General features: G+C 39.0%; 1 protein-coding gene across 7 annotated transcripts in view; it reads right to left on the reverse strand.

Annotated features, from left to right (window-relative positions):
* Positions 1 to 3,589: 3,589 nt before the first annotated feature.
* Positions 3,590 to 19,800, reverse strand: part of RHOT1 (ras homolog family member T1) — a 70,907-nt gene continuing 54,696 nt past the window's right edge. For 4 of the 7 annotated variants that reach the window (XM_003933011.4, XM_003933012.4, XM_003933013.4 and 1 more), the window contains one exon: positions 3,590 to 4,745. In XM_003933011.4, the coding sequence (XP_003933060.3) occupies positions 4,628 to 4,745 (118 nt within the window). In that variant the 3' untranslated portion in view covers positions 3,590 to 4,627. Of the gene's footprint in view, positions 4,746 to 6,493; positions 18,475 to 19,800 lie in introns of those variants that run through there. The other 3 variants (XM_010343615.3, XM_010343614.3, XM_074388391.1) reach the window with 2 other exon arrangements.

Below are 19,800 nucleotides of genomic sequence, written 5' to 3' on the forward strand. Positions count from 1 at the left end.
AATGCAGTGGAGCAATCTCAGCTTACTGCAACCTCCACCTCCCAAGTTCAAGCTATTATCCTGCCTCAGCCTCCTGAGTAGCTGAGATTACAGGCATCTACCACCATGCCTGGCTAATGGGTTTTTTTTGTTTGTTTGTTTGTTTTTTGGTATTTTTGGCGTTTCACCATATTGGTCAGGCTAGTCTTGAACTCTTGACCTGAAATGATCCACCTGCCTTGGACTCCCTAAGTGCTGGGATTACAGGTTGAGCCACTGCACCTGGCCTCATCAGTATATTTCTTACTTGGTGCCTTCCCCTGGCAGGTGATGTGCAGATATTCACTGATATCCAAAGTCTTCCTACCTCTTTCATAGGCCATTTCAGAATGGTCATGTGCTCCCCAAATTCCTAACATCAGAGCCCACTCCTACTGTAGCATCATCAGTGCCAACAATGTGGGAAATTACTCATTTTTTGGTCAAATATGAAAGAGAAAGACCTTAATAGCAAGAAGCAACAGACCCCTGATGTTCTAAGTAAGGCTAAGCTACTCATTATGCTAGGACTACAAACCTTCAAACTGCCTTATTATTCATTAAGGCACTACAGCAAGCAGCCTCAGAATTGTCCATTTAAAAGACAATGCTTTGGAAAGACAAGGGAATCACCTGAGGCCACGAGTCTGAGACCAGCCTGGCCAACATGGTGAAATCCTCTCTCTACTAAAAATAAAAAAAATTTTTTTTTTTTTTGAGACGGAGTTTCGCTCTTGTTACCCAGGCTGGAGTGCAATGGCGCGATCTCGGCTCACTGCAACCCTGCCTCCTGGGTTCAAGCAATTCTCCTGCCTCAGCCTCCTGAGTAGCTGGGATTACAGGCACACACCACCATGCCCAGCTGATTTTTTGTATTTTTAGTAGAGACGGGGTTTCACCATGTTGACCAGGATGGTCTCGATCTCTTCACCTTGTGATCCACCCGCCTCGGCCTCCCAAAGTGCTGGGATTACAGGCGTGACTGCACCCAGCCAAAAATAAAAAATTGACCAGGCATGGTGGTGGGTGCCTATAGTCCCAGCTACTTGGGAGGCTGAGGTTGCAGTAAGTGGAGATCGTGCCACAGCATTCTAGCCTGGGCGACAGGGCAAGACTCTGTCTCACCAAAAAAAAAAAAAAAAAAAAAAAAAGACAATGCAACTGGTATAAAATGAAAGCTCTCCTTTTAACTCTCAAATTCCCATTTTCTTCATTTCTCCTTTGTACTCTTAAAGCTTGTATCTCCTGAGCAAATTGTAAAAGCCAGAAAAAGCCTCTTCTTGTGTTCACACATTTTCTCACATTCACTAGTCTCTAAAGTAAGGATGCAAAATAAAGAAAAATAGGCCAGGCCCAGTGGCTCATACTTATAATCCCAGCACTTTGGGAGGCTGAGGTGGGAGGATCACTTGAGCTCTGGAGTTTGAGACCAGCCTGTGCAACATAGTAAGACCTCATCTCTACTAAAGCCATTTTAAAAAAAAATTAGGTGTGGTGGCACATGCCTGTAGTCCCCAGCTACTTGGAGGCTGAGGAGGGAGGATCGCTTGAGCACACAAAATCAAGGTTGCAGTGAACTGTAATTATACCCCTGCACTCCAGCCCCGGCAACAAAGCAAAACTCTGTCTTGAAAACAAAGAAAAAATCCATATGTTCCTGTAGGTTAAAGAAGAGAAAACAGTGAGCATTCCCACTACTAATCCATCCCACCTGGAGTGATTCACAGGCAAGGAAAGGGGCTAGCTTAGCAAGGGGGTGTGCCCAGAGCAAGACAGGGCAGCTGCCTCCTGCCTTCTGAACCAAAGAAATTAAAGCTTCAAATGAAAAGATGGAATATCTAAATATACAAACACACCACTCATTAACTCTTGGTAAGCTAGCTTCTTTCCTCTGTTTCTCACAAACACAACAATCTATAAAGCATGTTCATTTAAAGCAGTATTTCAGACAAACTAGAAAAGAACATGGAAAACATTAACTGTCTTTGCAAGCTATACAACTGACATAAATTTGGTAAGTGAGAAATTCTCAGAAAATAATAAAAATGAAGTCAGGCCAGGTGTGGTGCCTCACACCTGTAATTCCAGTACTTTGGGAGGCTGAGGTAGGATGATCACTTGAGCCCAGGAGCTCAAGGATACAGTGAGCTATGATCGTGCCACTGCACTCCTGCCTGAGCAAAGGAGTGAGACCTTGTCTTATTAAAAAAAATAAAATAAAATAAAGTGTCACCAGCATTTTGCTTAATCTTCCTTTCTTTCAAGTTTAGAATGGAAATGTGGGGAGGGAGAGACAGGGAAGTATGCAAGTAAATATCGTATATGTTATTTTGCAACCTTATAGCTAATAAGTTATACTGTTACCAGTTGCTCAGGAAATGTGATCTTGTAAGGGTCGGGTGTGGTGGCTCACGCCTGTAATCCCAACACTTTGGGAGGCTGAGGCGGGCAGATCTCGAGATCAGGAGTTCAAGATCAGCCTGGTCAAGATGGTAAAACCCCGTCTCTACTAAAAATACAAAAAAGTTTCCTGGGTGGGGTGGCAGGTGCCGGTAATCCCAGTTACTCGGGAGGCTGAGACAGGAAAATTGCTTGAACCCAGGAGGTGGCAGTTGCAATGAGCCGAGATGGTGTCACTGAACTCCAGTCTGGGTGACAGAGTGAGCCTCTGTCTTTAAAAAAAAAAAAAAAAAAAAAAAAATCCCTCAGAACGACAATGAGGAAAAATCATGTTAAAGGAGAAAATAAACATGCAAACAATAGCAGGAACACATTAATCAGGCATGTGTAGAGGAAAACAATTGGTCTTTTACCAAAAGAGATTCCTCTGCAACTTTTAAATAAATTTCCTCTTACACATATAAATCACACTTGACTTTTTCCTATTTTGTTTTGTTTTGGTTTTTTTTTTTTTTTTTTGAGATGGAGTCTTGCTCTGTTGCCCAGGTGGAGTGGTGATAAGATCTTGGCTCACTGCAACCTCTGCCTCCTGGGTTCAAGGGATTCTTCTGCCTCAGCCTCCTGAGTAGCTGAGATTGTAAGCATTCGCCAACACGCCTGACTAACTTTTTTTATTTTTAATGGAGATGGGGTTCGCCATGTTGGCCAGGCTGGTCTTGAACTCTTGACCTCAAGTGATTGGCCCGATTCAGCCTCCCAAAGTTTGCAGATTAAAGGCGTGAGGCACCATACCCAGCTAAGTTTTTTTTTTTTTTAAATTTTGAGACGGAGTTTCACTCTTGTTGCCCAGGCTAGAGTTCAACGGTGCAACCTCAGCTCACTGTAACCTCTGTCTCCCGGGTTCAAGCAATTCTCCTGCCTCAGCTTCCCAAGTAGCTGGGTTTATAAGCATGTGCCACCATGGCCAGCTAATTTTTTGTATTTAGTAGAAATGGAGTTTCACCATGTTGGTCAGGCTGGTCTTGAACTCCTGACCTCAGGTGATCTGCCTACCCTGGCCTCCTAAAGTTCTGAGATTACAGTTGTGAGCCACCACGCCCAGCCGAGGATTCTTTTTACATACAATAATTTTCAATATGAGAGACGGAAACCAGAGGACTTCACTCATATCTATCTGTACAGAAATATTTACTTTAGAAGACAAAAAAACTCAAGATCACAGTACATAGCAGTTATTTATTTAAATACTTGAAAAGGTTGATGATGGAAAAAATAGGTTTATCATGAGAGTTTATATTCATTAGATTTATCATTTAAAAAATTACCGCCTCTAGGTTATCCTATCCTGATAAAGAACACTTTGTAACACATGCAGTTACTGTAATATACTATAATAGACACAGCCATTATAGAATGATTTACACTTGGGAGGAAAATTCAACAGTAGTAAGGGTGACTCTTTATTTAAACTAAAAACATTGGTAATATACAAATTGTTTTTTCTCATTTCATTGAAAGGGCTATAAAATTCAATATACTGACAAAAGAAGCAACATAATCACATAGATAACGTCTCTGCGAATTGCTTTTACCTCACTTCATCCTTAAAGGTGAGCTGCACACTCAGCTATACAATTTTCTAGACTGTGCGATGGCTTCAAGGCTGGCCTACCACAAGTGACTGAAAAAAAGTCATGTTGGTAAGCTGACACTGGCTTGTATGTTTTTAAAAACGGAGAGAGAATGGCAAATTGTGCCTTAAGTCCTTATAGAACCCAAAGGATCTCTCTGAGTAAATGTGAAATAAATAAAGTGATCCGTGAGTAAATACAATCTCTGGGCTAACTTCAACTTAGGAGGGTGAGCCAAGTGAGCACTAACAATACCATTTAGAAATGTCTAGAAACATCATTTCTAGAACTCAGCTTGGGAGACCATATCTTGCCTGAATATGTACATATATTTACAAAATATTCCCTTTTGGCCTCTGGAATTTAGCCATTTTAGTTTGGCTGTTAGCTGTTTTCTTTCCATATGCTAGCCAATACTGCAGTTATAACTATCATTAAAATACTCTTATGCATGAATTACAAATATTAATAAAGTAACTCTGCATGTATAAATATCTCAATATTTCTAGCAGAACTTAAAGCATTCAGAATGTACATAAAAGTATTTGTTTTTGGTAGGGCCAGTATTTCTTTTTGTATCATCGCTGTTTCAATAATGCTTTGTACATTGCAAAGCCCAAAACTGCAAAAACAGTAGCACCAAAACTTGCTCGAAGCCAAAACGTGGAGCTCTTGAGGTCAGCTTGTGTCACGTGCCTGTAGTCAGAAAATATAATTATTATTTAAAACATGATCAGCATGAAAACCCTATACCACCTATTTAGCAGTCTACTTTTAGGGAAGTATTAGCACACTTGTCAAGCTAATTGCATACAGTAATGCTTATCAAAAACACTGATCAATACAGCCACGTATATAATTGCTTAGATAATCATTACTTTAAGAAAATGACATAATGTAGACACCAATAAAGACAAATAGGTACTATGTGGAGTAGATGTCTAAATTTGTAAACGTTTTCTTCACACGGGAAATAAAGAAATTAAGACAAATCAATCTAGCGCTTTGTAGTACCATCACGGTCCTTCAAAATGAGAATTAAGGCAGTGTTTCCACAATTTTGAGGGTCATATTCATCTTGAAATAATGTGTAAGCTCCTATACCCAAGATCTGAAAGCTATTTTGTAAGCAGTTAAGTGACAAGTGATAATACTTTCGTAAGAGAAATTATTAAAGTCAACTTTGGAAACACTGAGCCTCATAAAAATTTACAATAAAATAAAATAAAGGTAGGGGGAGGGGAAATTTTACCATTTTGCATTAATTTGGTTACTGCTAATTAAAGAGAAAAAAAAAAAACAATCCCTGGTGTTAGTCAGACAGGCAGTGATAATGGTACCAACTAAAGGACATAATGTAACGTGATGGATTGAAAGGCAATGACATAAAAGAAGCCATAGTATGCATGACAAGAACAGGGACAGCCTGTACCACAAACTGAGTTATGAGCATGCTCAGTTAATAACACTGCTAAGCACCCTCAAGAGTCTCAAGTATGACAGCTTACCATGAAGAGGATAAAGCTCTAAAGCAAAGGTTGGAACATTTTATTTAAATGTCACTGAAGTCTTAATTAAGTGAACACAATTGAGATGATGTAGAAAACATACAAAAATGGCCGGGCGAGGTGGCTCACACCTGTAATCCCAGCACTTTGGGAGGCCGAGGCAGGTGGATCACCTGAGGTCAGGAGTTTGAGACCAGCCTGGCCAACACAGTAAAACCCCATCTCTACTATAAAAATTAGCCAAGTGTGGTAGTGGGCACCTGCAATCCCAGCTACTCGGGAAGCTGAGGCAGGAGAATTGCTTGACCCCAGGAGGCGGAGGTTGCAGTGAGCTTACACAGTGCCACTGCACTCAAGCATGGGTAACAGAAACTCTGTCTCAAAAAAAAAAAAAAAAGAAAAAAGAAAAGAAAATTTACAAAATTAAGAGCTTAAAGCGACTGTCTAGTCTAGTTTAGGTTCTTTTATAACTAAGTTAAACAAACAGATTTGAAGCAAAAATCAGGTATCATTAAAAGACCAAGGCACTGACATATGCAAAAGAGTTAAGAACCACGAATTCAAATTGCACAAAACTACTTTGCCTCAGTAACAAAGTGAACAGATTAGTTATCACAAAACAGTCTGTACATCCCTAGAAACAAAAGTCTACAACACAAGCCAGAGTGCTCCATGCTTAACACCACAACAAAGACGCAATACTCCATTCTCATCCTCACCAGTTTCTATTAAAAAAAAAAAAACACTCCTCACATAATTACTTCTTACAAAGCAAAGTGATATCGCAAGTTCATTCCAGCTTGCAAGTTAGTTTTTCCAACAGGCAGTGTTTTATTTAAAAAAAAAAAAAAAAAAAAAAAAGGGTTGGGGGAAGAGAATGCTTAGGTTTTCCAAGCTGGAAAAACTCCAACGAGGCCAACCCATTGGAAATGTTACCTGGCTTCAAGAAAAAGTGGACCATGAGATGACTCCATGAAGATGGAATCTTCTACAGAGCGGACAGCGTGCACCTGGTGAGTAATACTGCCTTCGTCGTCTGCTAACAGCATGGCACCCCACTCAGCTACCCGGGCTCTTAACCTTTTACACACATGCACACAGTTTGCAGTTCATAGCAGAGCTCACAAAAAAGGGAACTCAAAAATAACATCTCTCAATTATGCATCCCACACATAAATTGAGTTGCCATCCTATATGATGGATCTCATGTTTTCTATATTTAAAATAAACGTATTCTATAGCAAATTGCCAAACTTCAAAAAAATCTATCTGTATATACTCTTTTCACACGCACATACACAGATAAGGAAACCTAAAGCTGTTACAGACACTCTCTAAACATCTCTCTGAGGCTGATCTTGATACATCTGAAATACTAAGTCCTTCAAACCAATACCATAAGCAGTACTTGACAACATGTAGTAACCGTTAAGTATTCATCAGAAATGAAGTTAACAACTAATTAGTCATTAAGTTTACAGATTATTACTTTGGATTATCCAAAACTACAAATATATGTCTGTGAAAAGATTGAGTCCAACATCCCAAACTCATAGACCACTGTGGACCTATGATGAGAATAACAGAAGTTTACAACTCCAGGTCAGTGCAGATGTGTAGAATGTAAATTGAGAGCATAAGCTAAAGGTGCATTAGAGGTTTCTCTTATTCTTTGGTCTCCCTGTGATTATCATGCATCTTCAATAATGGAGATTTTTTTTTTAATTTTAATTAATTTATTTTTTGAGACAGAGTTTCACTCTTGTTGCCCAGGCTAGAGTGCAATGACGTGACCTTGGCTTACTGCAACCTCCGCTTTCTGGGTTCAAGTGATTCTCCTGCCTCAGCCTTCTGAGTAGCTGGGATTACAGGAGCCCGCAATGATGCCTGGCTAATTTTGTATTTTTAGTAGAGATGGGGTTTCCTCCATGTTGGTCAGGCTAGTCTCGAACTCCCGACCTCAGGTGATCTGCCTGCCTTGGCCTCCCAAAGTTCTGGGATTACAGACATGAGCTACTGCACATGTTATTTTATTTTTAAATTTTTACATTAATATTTTAACTTAGGAGGAAAAAAGGATTAGGCCCTAAGCTAGTCATAATTGCATTAAAATCAATCAAAATGATTTCTCATAAATAGTATTAAAATATGGATATATGTTTCACATAGCTCCCTTACGGTTTTTTGTTTGTTTGTTCATAGAGATGAAGTCTCACTATGTTGTCTAGGCTGGTCTTGAAATCCTGAACTCAAGCAATCCTTCCACCTTAACCTCTCTTAACTGCTGGAACTACAGGTTGGTCTCCCTTGTGTTTTAAGAAAGTATTATTAATGAAATAATATATTCTGACTGACTTTATTGCTTAGTTTTCCTCTGCATTTCAAGATCAATATAGATACATGTTCAAGATACAGCTAGAACTTAAGGTAACTATTAAGTCATAAAGTATATTTTGATGGCTCCATCAATGTTACAGTAGCTGTTTAAGACACTTTTAGACATGGAAAGTTACTTACAGAACTATTTTACACCTTTACCACCTACAGGCCAGGCACAGTGGCTCACACCTATAATCCCAGCACTTTGGGAGGCCAAGGCAGAAGATCACCAGAGATCAGGAGTTCAAGACTAGCCTGGCCAACATGGTGAAACCTCATCTCTACTAAAAATGCAAAATTAGGCCGGGCACGGTGGCTCATGCCTGTAATCCCAGCACTGTGGGAAGCTGAGGCGGGTAGATCAGGAGGTCAAGAGATCGAGACTATCCTGGCCAACATGGTGAAACCCCGTCTCTACTAAAAAGAAATACACTTTGGGAGGCTGAGGCGGGTGGATCACAAGGTCAAGAGATCAAGACCATCCTGGTCAACATGGTGAAACCCTGTCTCTACTAAAGATACAAAAAATTAGCTGGGCATGGTGGCACGTGCCTGTAATCCCAGCTACTCAGGAGGCTGAGGCGGGAGAATTGCTTGAACCCAGGAGGCGGAGGTTGCGGTGAGCCGAGATCGCGCCATTGCACTCCAGCCTGGGTAATAAGAGCGAAACTCCATCTCAAAAAAAAAAAAAAGAAAGAAATACAAAAATTAGCTGGGCATGGTGGTGTGCACCTGTAGTCCTGGTACTTGGGAGGCTGAGGCAGGAGAATCACTTGAACCCAGGAGGTGGACGTTGCAGTGAGCCAAGATTGTGCCACTGCACTCCAGTTTGGCAACAGAGCAAGACTCCATCTCCAAAAAAAAGAAAAAAACATTCAAAATTAGCTGGGTGTGGTGGCAGGTGCCTGTAATCCCAGCTACTTGGGAGGCTGAGGCAGGAGAATTACTTGAACCCAGGAGGCGGAGGTTGCAGTGAGCCGAGATCGCACCACTGCACTCCAGCCTGGGTGACAAAGCAAGACTCTATTAAAACAAAACAACGAAAAGCTGCACTGCCAAGCTCTATTTATAAGAGAGAAAGCATTTATAATGGAGGGCACGCTTACCATTGCTTAACTGACACCACCTGAATAGAGAATAGTGTGGTCTCACATGTATTCTGTAAGTACCAAAAACTGTGCACCATGCCCAGCTGATTTTTAGTACTTTTAGTACAGATGGGGTTTCACCATGTTGACCAAGCTGGTCTCAAACTCCTGGGCTCAAGAGATCCACCCACGTCGGCCTCCCAACGTGGTGGGATTACAGGCGTGAGCCACTGTGCTTGGTCCCTTTTAGACTTTTTCTATGTATTTTTTATGCAGCTGCAAATACAACGTGTGTATAATTCTACATATTTTTTACACTTATTATAATGTATGAACTTTTTTATCAATTATGGAAACATTCTAAATAGCTGGATCATCTTCTATTCTCTGATTGCTGGCTATCTCCTTTTATTATTTTATTTTTCAGAAACAGCATCTTGCTCTGTCACCTAGGCTGGAGTACAGAGGTGCAATCCTAGCTCACTGCAGCCTTCAACTCCTAAGCTCAAGTAATCTTCCTGCCTCGGCCATGTGAAGTAGCTGTGACTACAGGTATATGCCAACACACCTGGCTAATTTTCATTTTTCTTGTAGAGATGGGGTCTTGCTATGTTGCACAGGCTAGTCTTAAAACTCCTGGCCTCAAGTGATCCTCCTGGCCTCAAGTGATCCAGCCTTCCAAAGTGCTAGGATTATAGGCATGAGCCACCATGCTCAACCTGGCTATCTCCACTTATTTGTGACTACAAAAAAAAAAAAAAAGACTTCTAAGTAACATTTTTCTCCATTATTTAGAATGTTTTCCTTAAGACAGACTTTCCAGAATTAAATGTTACAAGGTCAAAAATGTATATGTGTGTCTATGTATAAAGGGTTTTTTCTAATCTGGTGATATATCAAAATCACCAAATTTTCCTACTCTATGTGGAGTAAGATCGTTTAGTTAAGCAGTATCTCTTTAGAACATGAGAAATAATGACTAATTGCTGAATATAACCTTAACTAACCATTCGCAGTTTTCTGAGCTCTCAAGTTCTTAGGTGAAAATTCCTGTGTCTGGGATGTTGGCTTTCTGGCTTAGAAGTGCTGAAGGCCCATAAATATATCAGACATCGAGTTCTCCTTGACACAGGTGTAGGAGCCAACCAACACCTCTGGACTTGAGTTTTATTAAGGCTGCTACTTAATAATGCAGAGAGAAAAAAAATGTTGCAAAATTCAGGTAATAAAGGGTTAAATGAATAGCTGTGTGAACAGTCACACAAAGCATATGCAGACTGGCCAAAATTCCAGTGTACCTGTGCACTGAATATCTTTAGTGCAAAGGCAAACAAAATGCTTTTAATTAATTCTGCTACTTATGCTGAATATGAAAACCGATCTGGCTGGGCACAGCTAACACTGTAATCCCAGATCTTTGGGGGGCTGAAGCTGGAGAACTGCTTGAGGCCAGGAGTTCAAGACCAGCCTGAGCAACAAAGACCTTGTTTCTACAATTTTATTTTATTTTTTTTTAATTAGCCAGACATGGTGGTGCGTGCCTGTCTTAGCTACTTGGGAGGCTGAGGTGGGAGGAATGCTCAAGGCTGAGGTGGGAGGAATGCTCAGACTTCCAGTCTGCAGTGAGCTACGATTATGCCACTGCACTACAGCCTGGGTGATAGACACTGTCTCAACACAAAAACAAAAACACAAAAAACCCCAAGTCTTTATTGGCCCAATCTATATAGCCAACAATAAATAAAGGAAATGTTGTCAATTGCAATATTTAGCAATATAAGGTATAAAATTCTAAAGGGTTTAAGGGAATTTAATCCATTCTAGTTATTCCCAAATAAGGTATTTTAAAATGCTCCAGTTGAAAATTTTTTAATAATCTGTTCATATCTGAGATATAAAAACTATACAGAGATCTAAAAGTCTGCAACAGCCTGGGCAAAAGCTTTCTTTAAAAAATAAATTTAAAGCCAGGCGCGGTGGCTCAAGCCTGTAATCTCAGCACTTTGGGAGGCCAAGGCGGGTGGATCACGAGGTCGAGAGATCGAGACCATCCTGGTCAACATGATGAAACCCTGTCTCTACTAAAAATACAAAAAATTAGCTGGGCGTGGTGGCGCGTGCCTGTAATCCCAGCTACTCAGGAGGCTGAGGCAGGAGAATTGCTTGAATCCAGGAGGCGGAGGTTGCGATGAGCCGAGATCGTGCCATTGCACTCCAGCCTGGGTAACAAGAGCGAAACTCCATCTCAAAAAAAAAAAATTAATAAATAAAAATAATAAATTTAAAAATTACCTGGGCACAGTGGTGTGTGCCTGTAGTCCCAGCTACTAGGGAGGCTGAGGAAGGAGCCCATGAGCTGAGTTCAAGGAGGCAGTGAGTTGATCACACCACTGCACTCCAGCCTGGGCAAAAAAGCAAGACCCCATCTCTGAAATAAATAAATTAAAGTCTGCCAAAACTGGCCGTGCACAGTGACTCAAGCCTGTAATCCCAGTATTTTGGGAGATCGAGGTGGGTGGATCACCTGAAGTCAGAACTACTAGACCAGGCTTGCCAACATAGTGAAACCCCATCTCTACTAAAAATACAAAAAAAAAGAAAAAAAAGATCGGGTGCGGTAGCTCACAAGGTCAGAGACCAGCCTGGTCAACAGAGTGAAATCCCGTTTCTACTAAGAACACAAAAATTAGGCTGGGTGCGGTGGCTCACACCTGTAATCCCAGCACTTTGGGAGGCCAAGGCAGGCAGATCACAAGGTCAGGAGTTCAAGACCAGCCTGGCCAACATGGTGAAACTCTGTCTCTACTAAAAATATAAAAATTATCTGGACATGGTGGCATACGCCTGTGGTCCCAGCTACTTGAAAGGCTGAGGCAGGAGAATTGCTTGAACCTAGGAGGCAGACGCTGCAGTGAGCCAAGATTGCACCACTGCACTCCAGCCTGGATGACAGCGTAAGACTCCGTCTCAAAACACACACACACACACACACACACACACACACACACACACACACACATACACACACACGCATGCACACACGCACTACTGCACTCCAGCCTGGGCAACAGAATGAGACTCCGTTTCAAAAAAAAAAAAAAAAAAAATTAGCCAGGCATGGTGGTGGATGCCTGTAATTCCAGCTACTTGGGAGGCCAAGGCAGGAGAATTGCCTAAACCCGGAAGGTGGAAGTTGCAGTGAGCTGACACTGCACCACTGCACTCCAGCCTGAGCGACGGAGGGAAAAATAAACAGTCTGCAAAAATTAAAATTTGATGAAAGGTAAGAATTCAGAATTTGTTACTCAGATATCAACTAATCTTGTCTTAGACTGTAAGCTATTATGCAGAGGCAAAGGTAAGTTCAGAAGAATATACTCAGAAGAAGCAAAACTGAGAGACTTTACTCAGAGAGTCATTTTTATCAGTCTTCCCACACAATTTCTCAGAAATGTATTTGAATTTCCTATTTTCACTCCTCTCATCTCACCATCTTATTCTTTCAAAAATACAACTAAGAGATGTACAAATGCATGAATGTGAATGGTCTTCTACTTTTACAACTCTATCCATAGCTATATCTCAGGTATAGATTTTTAAGATAATACTCTACAACAACCAATATAACTGTAATGCGCATGTACCTAAAGTTATCAAGGCAGATATCATATTAGCTTTTTCTTATTTGTAATTGTGTATCTCAAGTTGAAATCTATACTGAGGTCACCAAACTACAGTACACTTTTCTGTATTTATTTATTTAGAGACAGGGTAGCTCTGTCGCCCAGGCTGGAATGCAGTGACACAAACGCTCACTGCAGCCTCAACCTGCTGGACTCAGATGAACCTCCTGCTTCTGCCTCCTACGTAGCTGGGGCCCCAGGTGCGTGCTACCACACCTGGCTAATTTTTTTTTTTTTTTTTTTAAATAGAGACTGGGATCTTACTTTGTTGCCCAGGCTCGTCTTGAACTCCTGGGCTCAAGTAATCCTAGTGCCCTGATCTCCGAAAGTGCTGAAACTATAGGCATGAAACACTGTGCCCAGCTCTATTTTCTTTTTTTTTTCTTCAGACAGGATCTCACTGTGTCATCCAGGCTAGAGTACAATGGCACAAACATAGCTCACTACAGCCTTGACCTCCTGGGCTCAAGCAAACCTCTCACCTCAACCTCCTATGTAGCTGGAACCACAGGTGTGAACCAATACACCCAGCCAATTTTTTTTTTTTTTTTTAATTTTTGTAGAGATAGGATCTCACTTTGTAACTCTGACTGGTCCCGAACTCCTGAGCTCAAGTGATCCTCCCACTTTGGCCTCCCAAAGTGCTGAGATTAGAAGCATGAGCCACTGAGCTTGGCCCTTTTCTATTTTCAAATATTCTACTTAAAAAAAAAGTCTTCTGAAGCCCGGCACAGTGGCCCATGCCTGTAATCCCAGCACCTTGGGAGGCCGAGGCAGGCAGATCACCTGAGGTCAGGAGTTCGAGATCAGCCTGGCCAACATGATGAAACTTGTCTCTACTAAAAATACAAAAAAGTAGCCAAGTGTGGTGGTGCATACCTATAATCTCAGCTACTGAAGAGGTTGAGGCAGAAGAATTGATTGAACCTGGGAGGTGGGGGTTGCAGTGAGCTGAGATAGGTCCACTGTATCCTAGCCTAGGCAACAGAGACTCTATTTAAAAAAAAAAAAATCCCAATAAAATAAAGTATTAACAATTTTAAAAAGTCTTCTGGACTCTCTACTTTTATTTCTCTAGATGTTTCAATCTGGTGAAGTATTTTCTATATCTACTTCTAATAATAATGCCATTCCTGCTAACAATTTTAGTAAGGATAATTCTAACTGAAAACATGGGCATAAAATATTTTAATAGCATATTTATCAAAACAGGTTAAGCTCAATAACAGTGTTTACCAGCTTCAACACAAACCATAAGCAAGCTGTTAACCGAGCATGCCTAAATAGGATCATACTTTGGGAAAGGACCACAGGTTTGCACCAATGTCAAGAAATGCTTCGCCAAGCATTAGAAGAATCTGAATTTACAGATGATCATGAATACAAAGGAAATGCTCCAATATCTATGTTAACTAGTGATACTTAAAGATCAGATAAGGTGAACTTCACCTTGTCATGTCCTTTAATATATTAACCACATGGCAAAAAATTTAAAAATTATAAGCAGCAGTTAAGCTTATAAGCTTAGTGAAAATATGTAATATAAACTTTTGTATAACTTTAAATATATGACTATGTATACAAATTCACAAGCAGTCTTATAAGGACCTTCATACAAGGGAACAAGTAAGTTTCATAAGAAACTAAAGCAGGACTTCCTTGGATACAGTACTTTACTATAACGTAATATCCCAAGGACTCCTGGATTTCCAACATTTAACAACATTAAGATTTTTAGGAACCAATCCTCTTCATAAGGCAATCCTATAAAAAAGCAGTTGATTTTATTCTGACAATAAAATTCTTCCTTCAACAAAGGGCTCCTCTATTAGGTAGTTAATTCTAACTACATAAAGGAAGAACTTGGGTGATTATTAAAGCAATATGGGTAAATGAAGTAAGTCATTAATGAGTGGCTTAAAATAAAAGTCACATATATTTAAAGTCACATATAATAAAAGTCACACATACCACATTATAAATGGGGTAAAAATACAACAGGTATGACATCTATCCATCATACTTTTGGGTCTCTGTAAATATTCAGTGTAAATTATGCACTTGGTTGTCAAAATAAACTGCTGCTACTGAACTTAAGAAGTAACATGAACCAACAACTAATATGGCTAATGCAAATAATAGAATGAAAGAAATCCTAGAACCAAAATACGCAGAAAGGAAATCACACCCAAATAATGAACTATAAAATAAGTACTATTTGATTAAATAATAGGTTAGAAGAAGTGGTGGGATTATACACAAAAACCTAGCTGGGAAGGAGACTGAGAGTATTAAAAAATGACTAAGTGACACAGACAAACAAAGGGAAACAAACATCTAAAAAAAAGGACAAATTAAAGTTCACAGGACACTACAATCTAGTAACATTCTCATGCAAAGTAGGAGTGTTCTCAAGTCAGAGTAATAAATACTTAATAAATAAAAATCCTGGGTAGTTCAAACCAACAATCAAGCTCATCTATATATAATCACTTTCAAATTGAAAAGATATTTAAAATTTAAAATATATTCAAAAGGTCTTTTTCTCCAGTAATTTACACCACTTGAAATAAAAGTCCCAAAGATTAAAATCATCTGACCACATGTTAATCATCCTCCAAATGTATTTATAAGTTCAAATAATTCCAGTTATTCATAAATTAGTCTAAAGAAAAACATAAACCCATCCAGATCTAAGAGTGAGATCATAATTACCAAAGAGTAAGGTTACATGTGAGATAGATGTGTGTTTAATACTACTCTCACATGTCAAAGTCGATATACATTCAATTAAATTGGAAATAAAAAATTTTGTATTAATGCTTTCTATATTTAAAATATATAGCATTAGTAAATAAGTTCAAGAAAAAACACAATTTTTTCTTGTAAAAGGAAAAAGAATTGCAGAAATTAACCTCTTGAAACTGCCTAAATTCATTATCAGGTTATACAGCACTTTCCTTTTTAGCATGAAGGACTAACATCACTGAAAATATAACCAAAGTTAAAAAATGTTTTTCTTAGAGACATAATATTTAGAAAGATGCTTAAAGGCAGGTTCCATATCTTCTTCAGTTTCAAATTTTGCCCCAGCTCACAGCAGGTCCTATCCAAAGCAGGTATTTAAATTAAGTATTCTGAATGAATAAATCAAATCAGGTGGGGTTAGGAGAGAGTAGGGTAGTAAGAGAATGTGGCCTCAAACATGTATGGTATCTGGTAGTAATTTCTATTTCAGTGACCAAAATTCTCACAAGCACAGTAAAACAATGTGCTGATTTGAGACCAATACTTGTCTGCTAATTTAATTCTTTGCAGACATTCCGTGAAACATTTTACCTAAGTAAAAATGACTGGGCAAGGTGGCTCACACACCTGCCCAGCACTTTGGGAGGCTGCGGTAGACAGATCACCTGAGGTCAGGAGTTCAAGACATGGTGAAACCCCATCTCTACTAAAAATACAAAAATTAGCTGGGCAAGGTGGCACATGCCTGCGGTCCTAGTCACTCAGGAGGCTGAGGCACAAGAATCACTTGAACCCGGGAGGCAGAGGTTGCAGTGAGTGGGATCACGTCACTGCCCTCCAGCCTAAACTGCAGAGTGAGACTCCATCTCAAAAAAAAAAAAAAAAAAAAAAAGACAAGCCTTTTAGAACTGCTCTTTTATACTTCTAAATCAAACAGTAAGCATGGTAGTTCTGATTTCTAAAACAAAGACTTAGGACCTAGTGTTACTTGGGAACCCTCCCTATGAACAGAATACAGTGAAAAAATTTTATATGACTTTTACTTAATGAGTCAATCTTTTCTGTGCTTAACATTAGGATACCTCTAACACAGGAAACCAACAGTGACCAACTAGTAATGGCTGCATTTAAACCTGAGAAGTAACAGGAAAAGGTGGTTCCACTTTCATCCCATCACCCAATAACTTTTTCAAATTTTTCATGGGAAAGGAGTAAAATGGTGGTGGTGATGGGAACAGAGACATTTTCATTCTATATGTGTCCTTTTTCTTGGCCTCCATTTTCACAACTAGGCCATAACTTAAGACTAAGGTTGCAAACTGGTGGACTATAAACGTGCTTTGTTCTGATCAGTACTTTAAAAATTTGTTAATTAATCGCTAATCTTTAAATATCAGGAAATTTCACACAAAAGCCTTGATTTCCAGTCTCTTATAATACCAGATAATCTGGCGACACCAGGCCTGTGCAACAACAAACGGCCAGAGCTGAGTGGTGGCTGCCCCTTTTAGACAGTGCCTGCTGCAGTCTCCACCTCTCCTTGCTTCTTATACTTGGCCACCTTTATTCTTTCACATTATCCATCCAGGACCTGTGGGCACTGGGTTTTTGGACCCCACCTACATGTCTTACTTAGCTTTTATAAACTAGAGGAAACTCCAGTACGGACCCCCTAAAATTCCACTGTGCTTCTCTTAAATAAATGATTAAAATACAAACAGGGATAAGGAAGGAGTTGTTTGAAAAGTACACTGGTTCCTCTACCTGTCCTTTTCATTCTTTCCATTGATGATACCAGATGTGTGCTGACATTACCATTAAATTACTTCCAGTTTATAAACAGATATGACTAAAACTTACTGATTTCTCTTTGAGGACCACTGTATAATTTACTATTCGCAACAGCATTCATTTAATACACATCCATCCTATTTCATTTGAAAGTTGACTAAACCAATCTAGGAATAAAATTGTCACCAGAGACACAGACAATGAATCAATCTGCAATTATGGACAATCAAGAGTTTCTAGAATAGGTGGTTTGTGATCAGCAATTACAGGAAGCCAAGATGAGTTCACCAAAATAAGACATCAAATAGATGTTGCTTGCTAATTAGATAAAATTATGATATTGGTAGATCAGAGGAATGTAGAAGAAATTATATGCTGATTTTAGAAAAATCTTTCATGAAATCTCTGATAAGACAGGAAGATAAAATATGGGCTGGATAATAACATATTTTTCATTAAATGAAAAATCCTTCCCCAAGAATTTTGAACCTATCATTGAGAAAAATAGTTATCTGGTAGAATACTATAGGGCTTGCTCAATTTAGCACTCTCTTTCTCCAACCTCTGGGTATTCAACATTATTTTTTTATCAGTAACTTGAAAGACAGTACATATCTACCAAATTTGCAAATAACACAATGCTGAGAGAGATATATCATGGGACAAATGACAGAAATGTTTAAAATGACTGAGCTAGAACAAATGGATCAAAAGAAGAATAGGACATTTAATAGATATATGTATCTGCATTTAGATTTAAAGCATCAACTAAAAAATGTTAAATACACAATTAGAGAGGAAGGGACAGCTGTCTCTTCATACGAAAAAACATCTGATTTTAATTAACCCCAAGATAATATATGTCAACAGTGGGATGGGACTGCCAAAAAGTTAATTCATGCCCTAGACAGATGCTGTCCTGATTGTGGAACACAGCTGCCCACAGTTCTGGACTAGTCACACTACAAGTGCAACACTGTTTTCTATTCTTGGTGGCACCTTTTAAGAGGCACTGTGAAAACCTAAGGGGCTTTCAGATGAAGACAACCAAGATTGATGAGTTCACTAAACCATCTAATTTAAGAAAAGGCTGAAAGAAATGGGGATGTTCTACCTGGAGAAGAGAAAATTAGGGGAGACATGATGGCCGTCTTCAAATGCCTGAAGGATTGCTATGTTGAAGAGGGAGTAGAATAGTCGTATGTTGTTCTAAAGGGCACAACTAAAACTAAAGAGAGAAAATTATAGGGAAAACATTTAGTTAAAAAAAAAATAAAAGCAAAAGCAAAAACCTTTTCCAATGAGGCAAGCCATTAGCAGATAAACAGCACTCTCTCAGGAAGGCTTGCAGGAAGGCATTCTAACAGGAGGCTACGCCAGATGAATTCTAGAATCTCTTCCAACTCAACAATTCCCAACACTGGAGCACCTGAGTGTTGTTTGGTTTGAACTAGCCTTGCATTTTCCATCAGTCATCATGAGAGAATCTGTCTATGTTACTACTTTACAAGGTGCTAAAGCACAGAAACAGAACTTTACCACCAAATGAGTGTGGTGGTCCCTTCAAAGCAGTTACCTGAGATGGCTGCATTCTTATTACAGAGCTGACAGTGCTCAAAACATCACGGAAACTCTTAGAATGCCTTCAAAATCACTGTTTCTGACTCACAGAAGAAATAAACTCACTGTTTCATAGACACATCTATTATACTGCTGGTGGATACAAACTATGATCAGTTGATACAGTTAAAGTCTAGCCCTCAGTTGAGTGTCCAATGGTGAGCCAAATAACTGATCCATTTCTAACCAAAATTGAACACTTAGCTTGATCATCCATCCTAATCAAGCCCAGCTCCCAATGACTTTTAAATTATTTCAAAAAACTAATTCATCCTTGACACATACAAATATGACATCAAGTACAAATTAGTACTGAGCTCTTAAATGCTCAAAAAATGCAAAACTGATATGAACAAAGGTAGCATGATCAGAATAAGAATACAACCTTCCAAGACTATTGCTTTGAGGGAATATATGCATCCTTTTTTTTCTCTTTCTTAAAAGCATATAACTTTATAAGATTACTTCATATTTTTGGTTCAATTATAAAGACCTAAAAAACCAGTACTACAGATCTTTTTCTCCTTTCCATATTCCTTTGAGTTCTTAAAGCTGGTTATTATCCTCATGTCTAGAAACCATGTTCTTTCAAATAAACACTCCAGGTACTTAAAAGTAGATTATAATTATAAGTGGTTTCAAGAATAGAATATTTTTTCAAACCCAAAATACTGTTTGCATTACTATAGTTTTAATGAGATATATTATTTCAATGTAAGCTGAGTACAATATAATATAGTATCTTTCATCTGGAATCAATGTGTCTTTTCCTTACTACAAAAGTCCAAATCTAGTTCTATAACTCACAGCCAAAAGATTTTTATTTCCCTATACATATTATCTTGAAAAAATCATCCAAAATCTTATTTTACAGTCCTCTAAATATACCTATTAATTTTAAAACATTATTAAGGATGCTTCCAAAACTAAACAT

Source organism: Saimiri boliviensis, chromosome 17 (genome assembly GCF_048565385.1).
Source record: "Saimiri boliviensis isolate mSaiBol1 chromosome 17, mSaiBol1.pri, whole genome shotgun sequence".
NCBI classification, from domain to species: Eukaryota; Metazoa; Chordata; class Mammalia; order Primates; family Cebidae; genus Saimiri; species Saimiri boliviensis.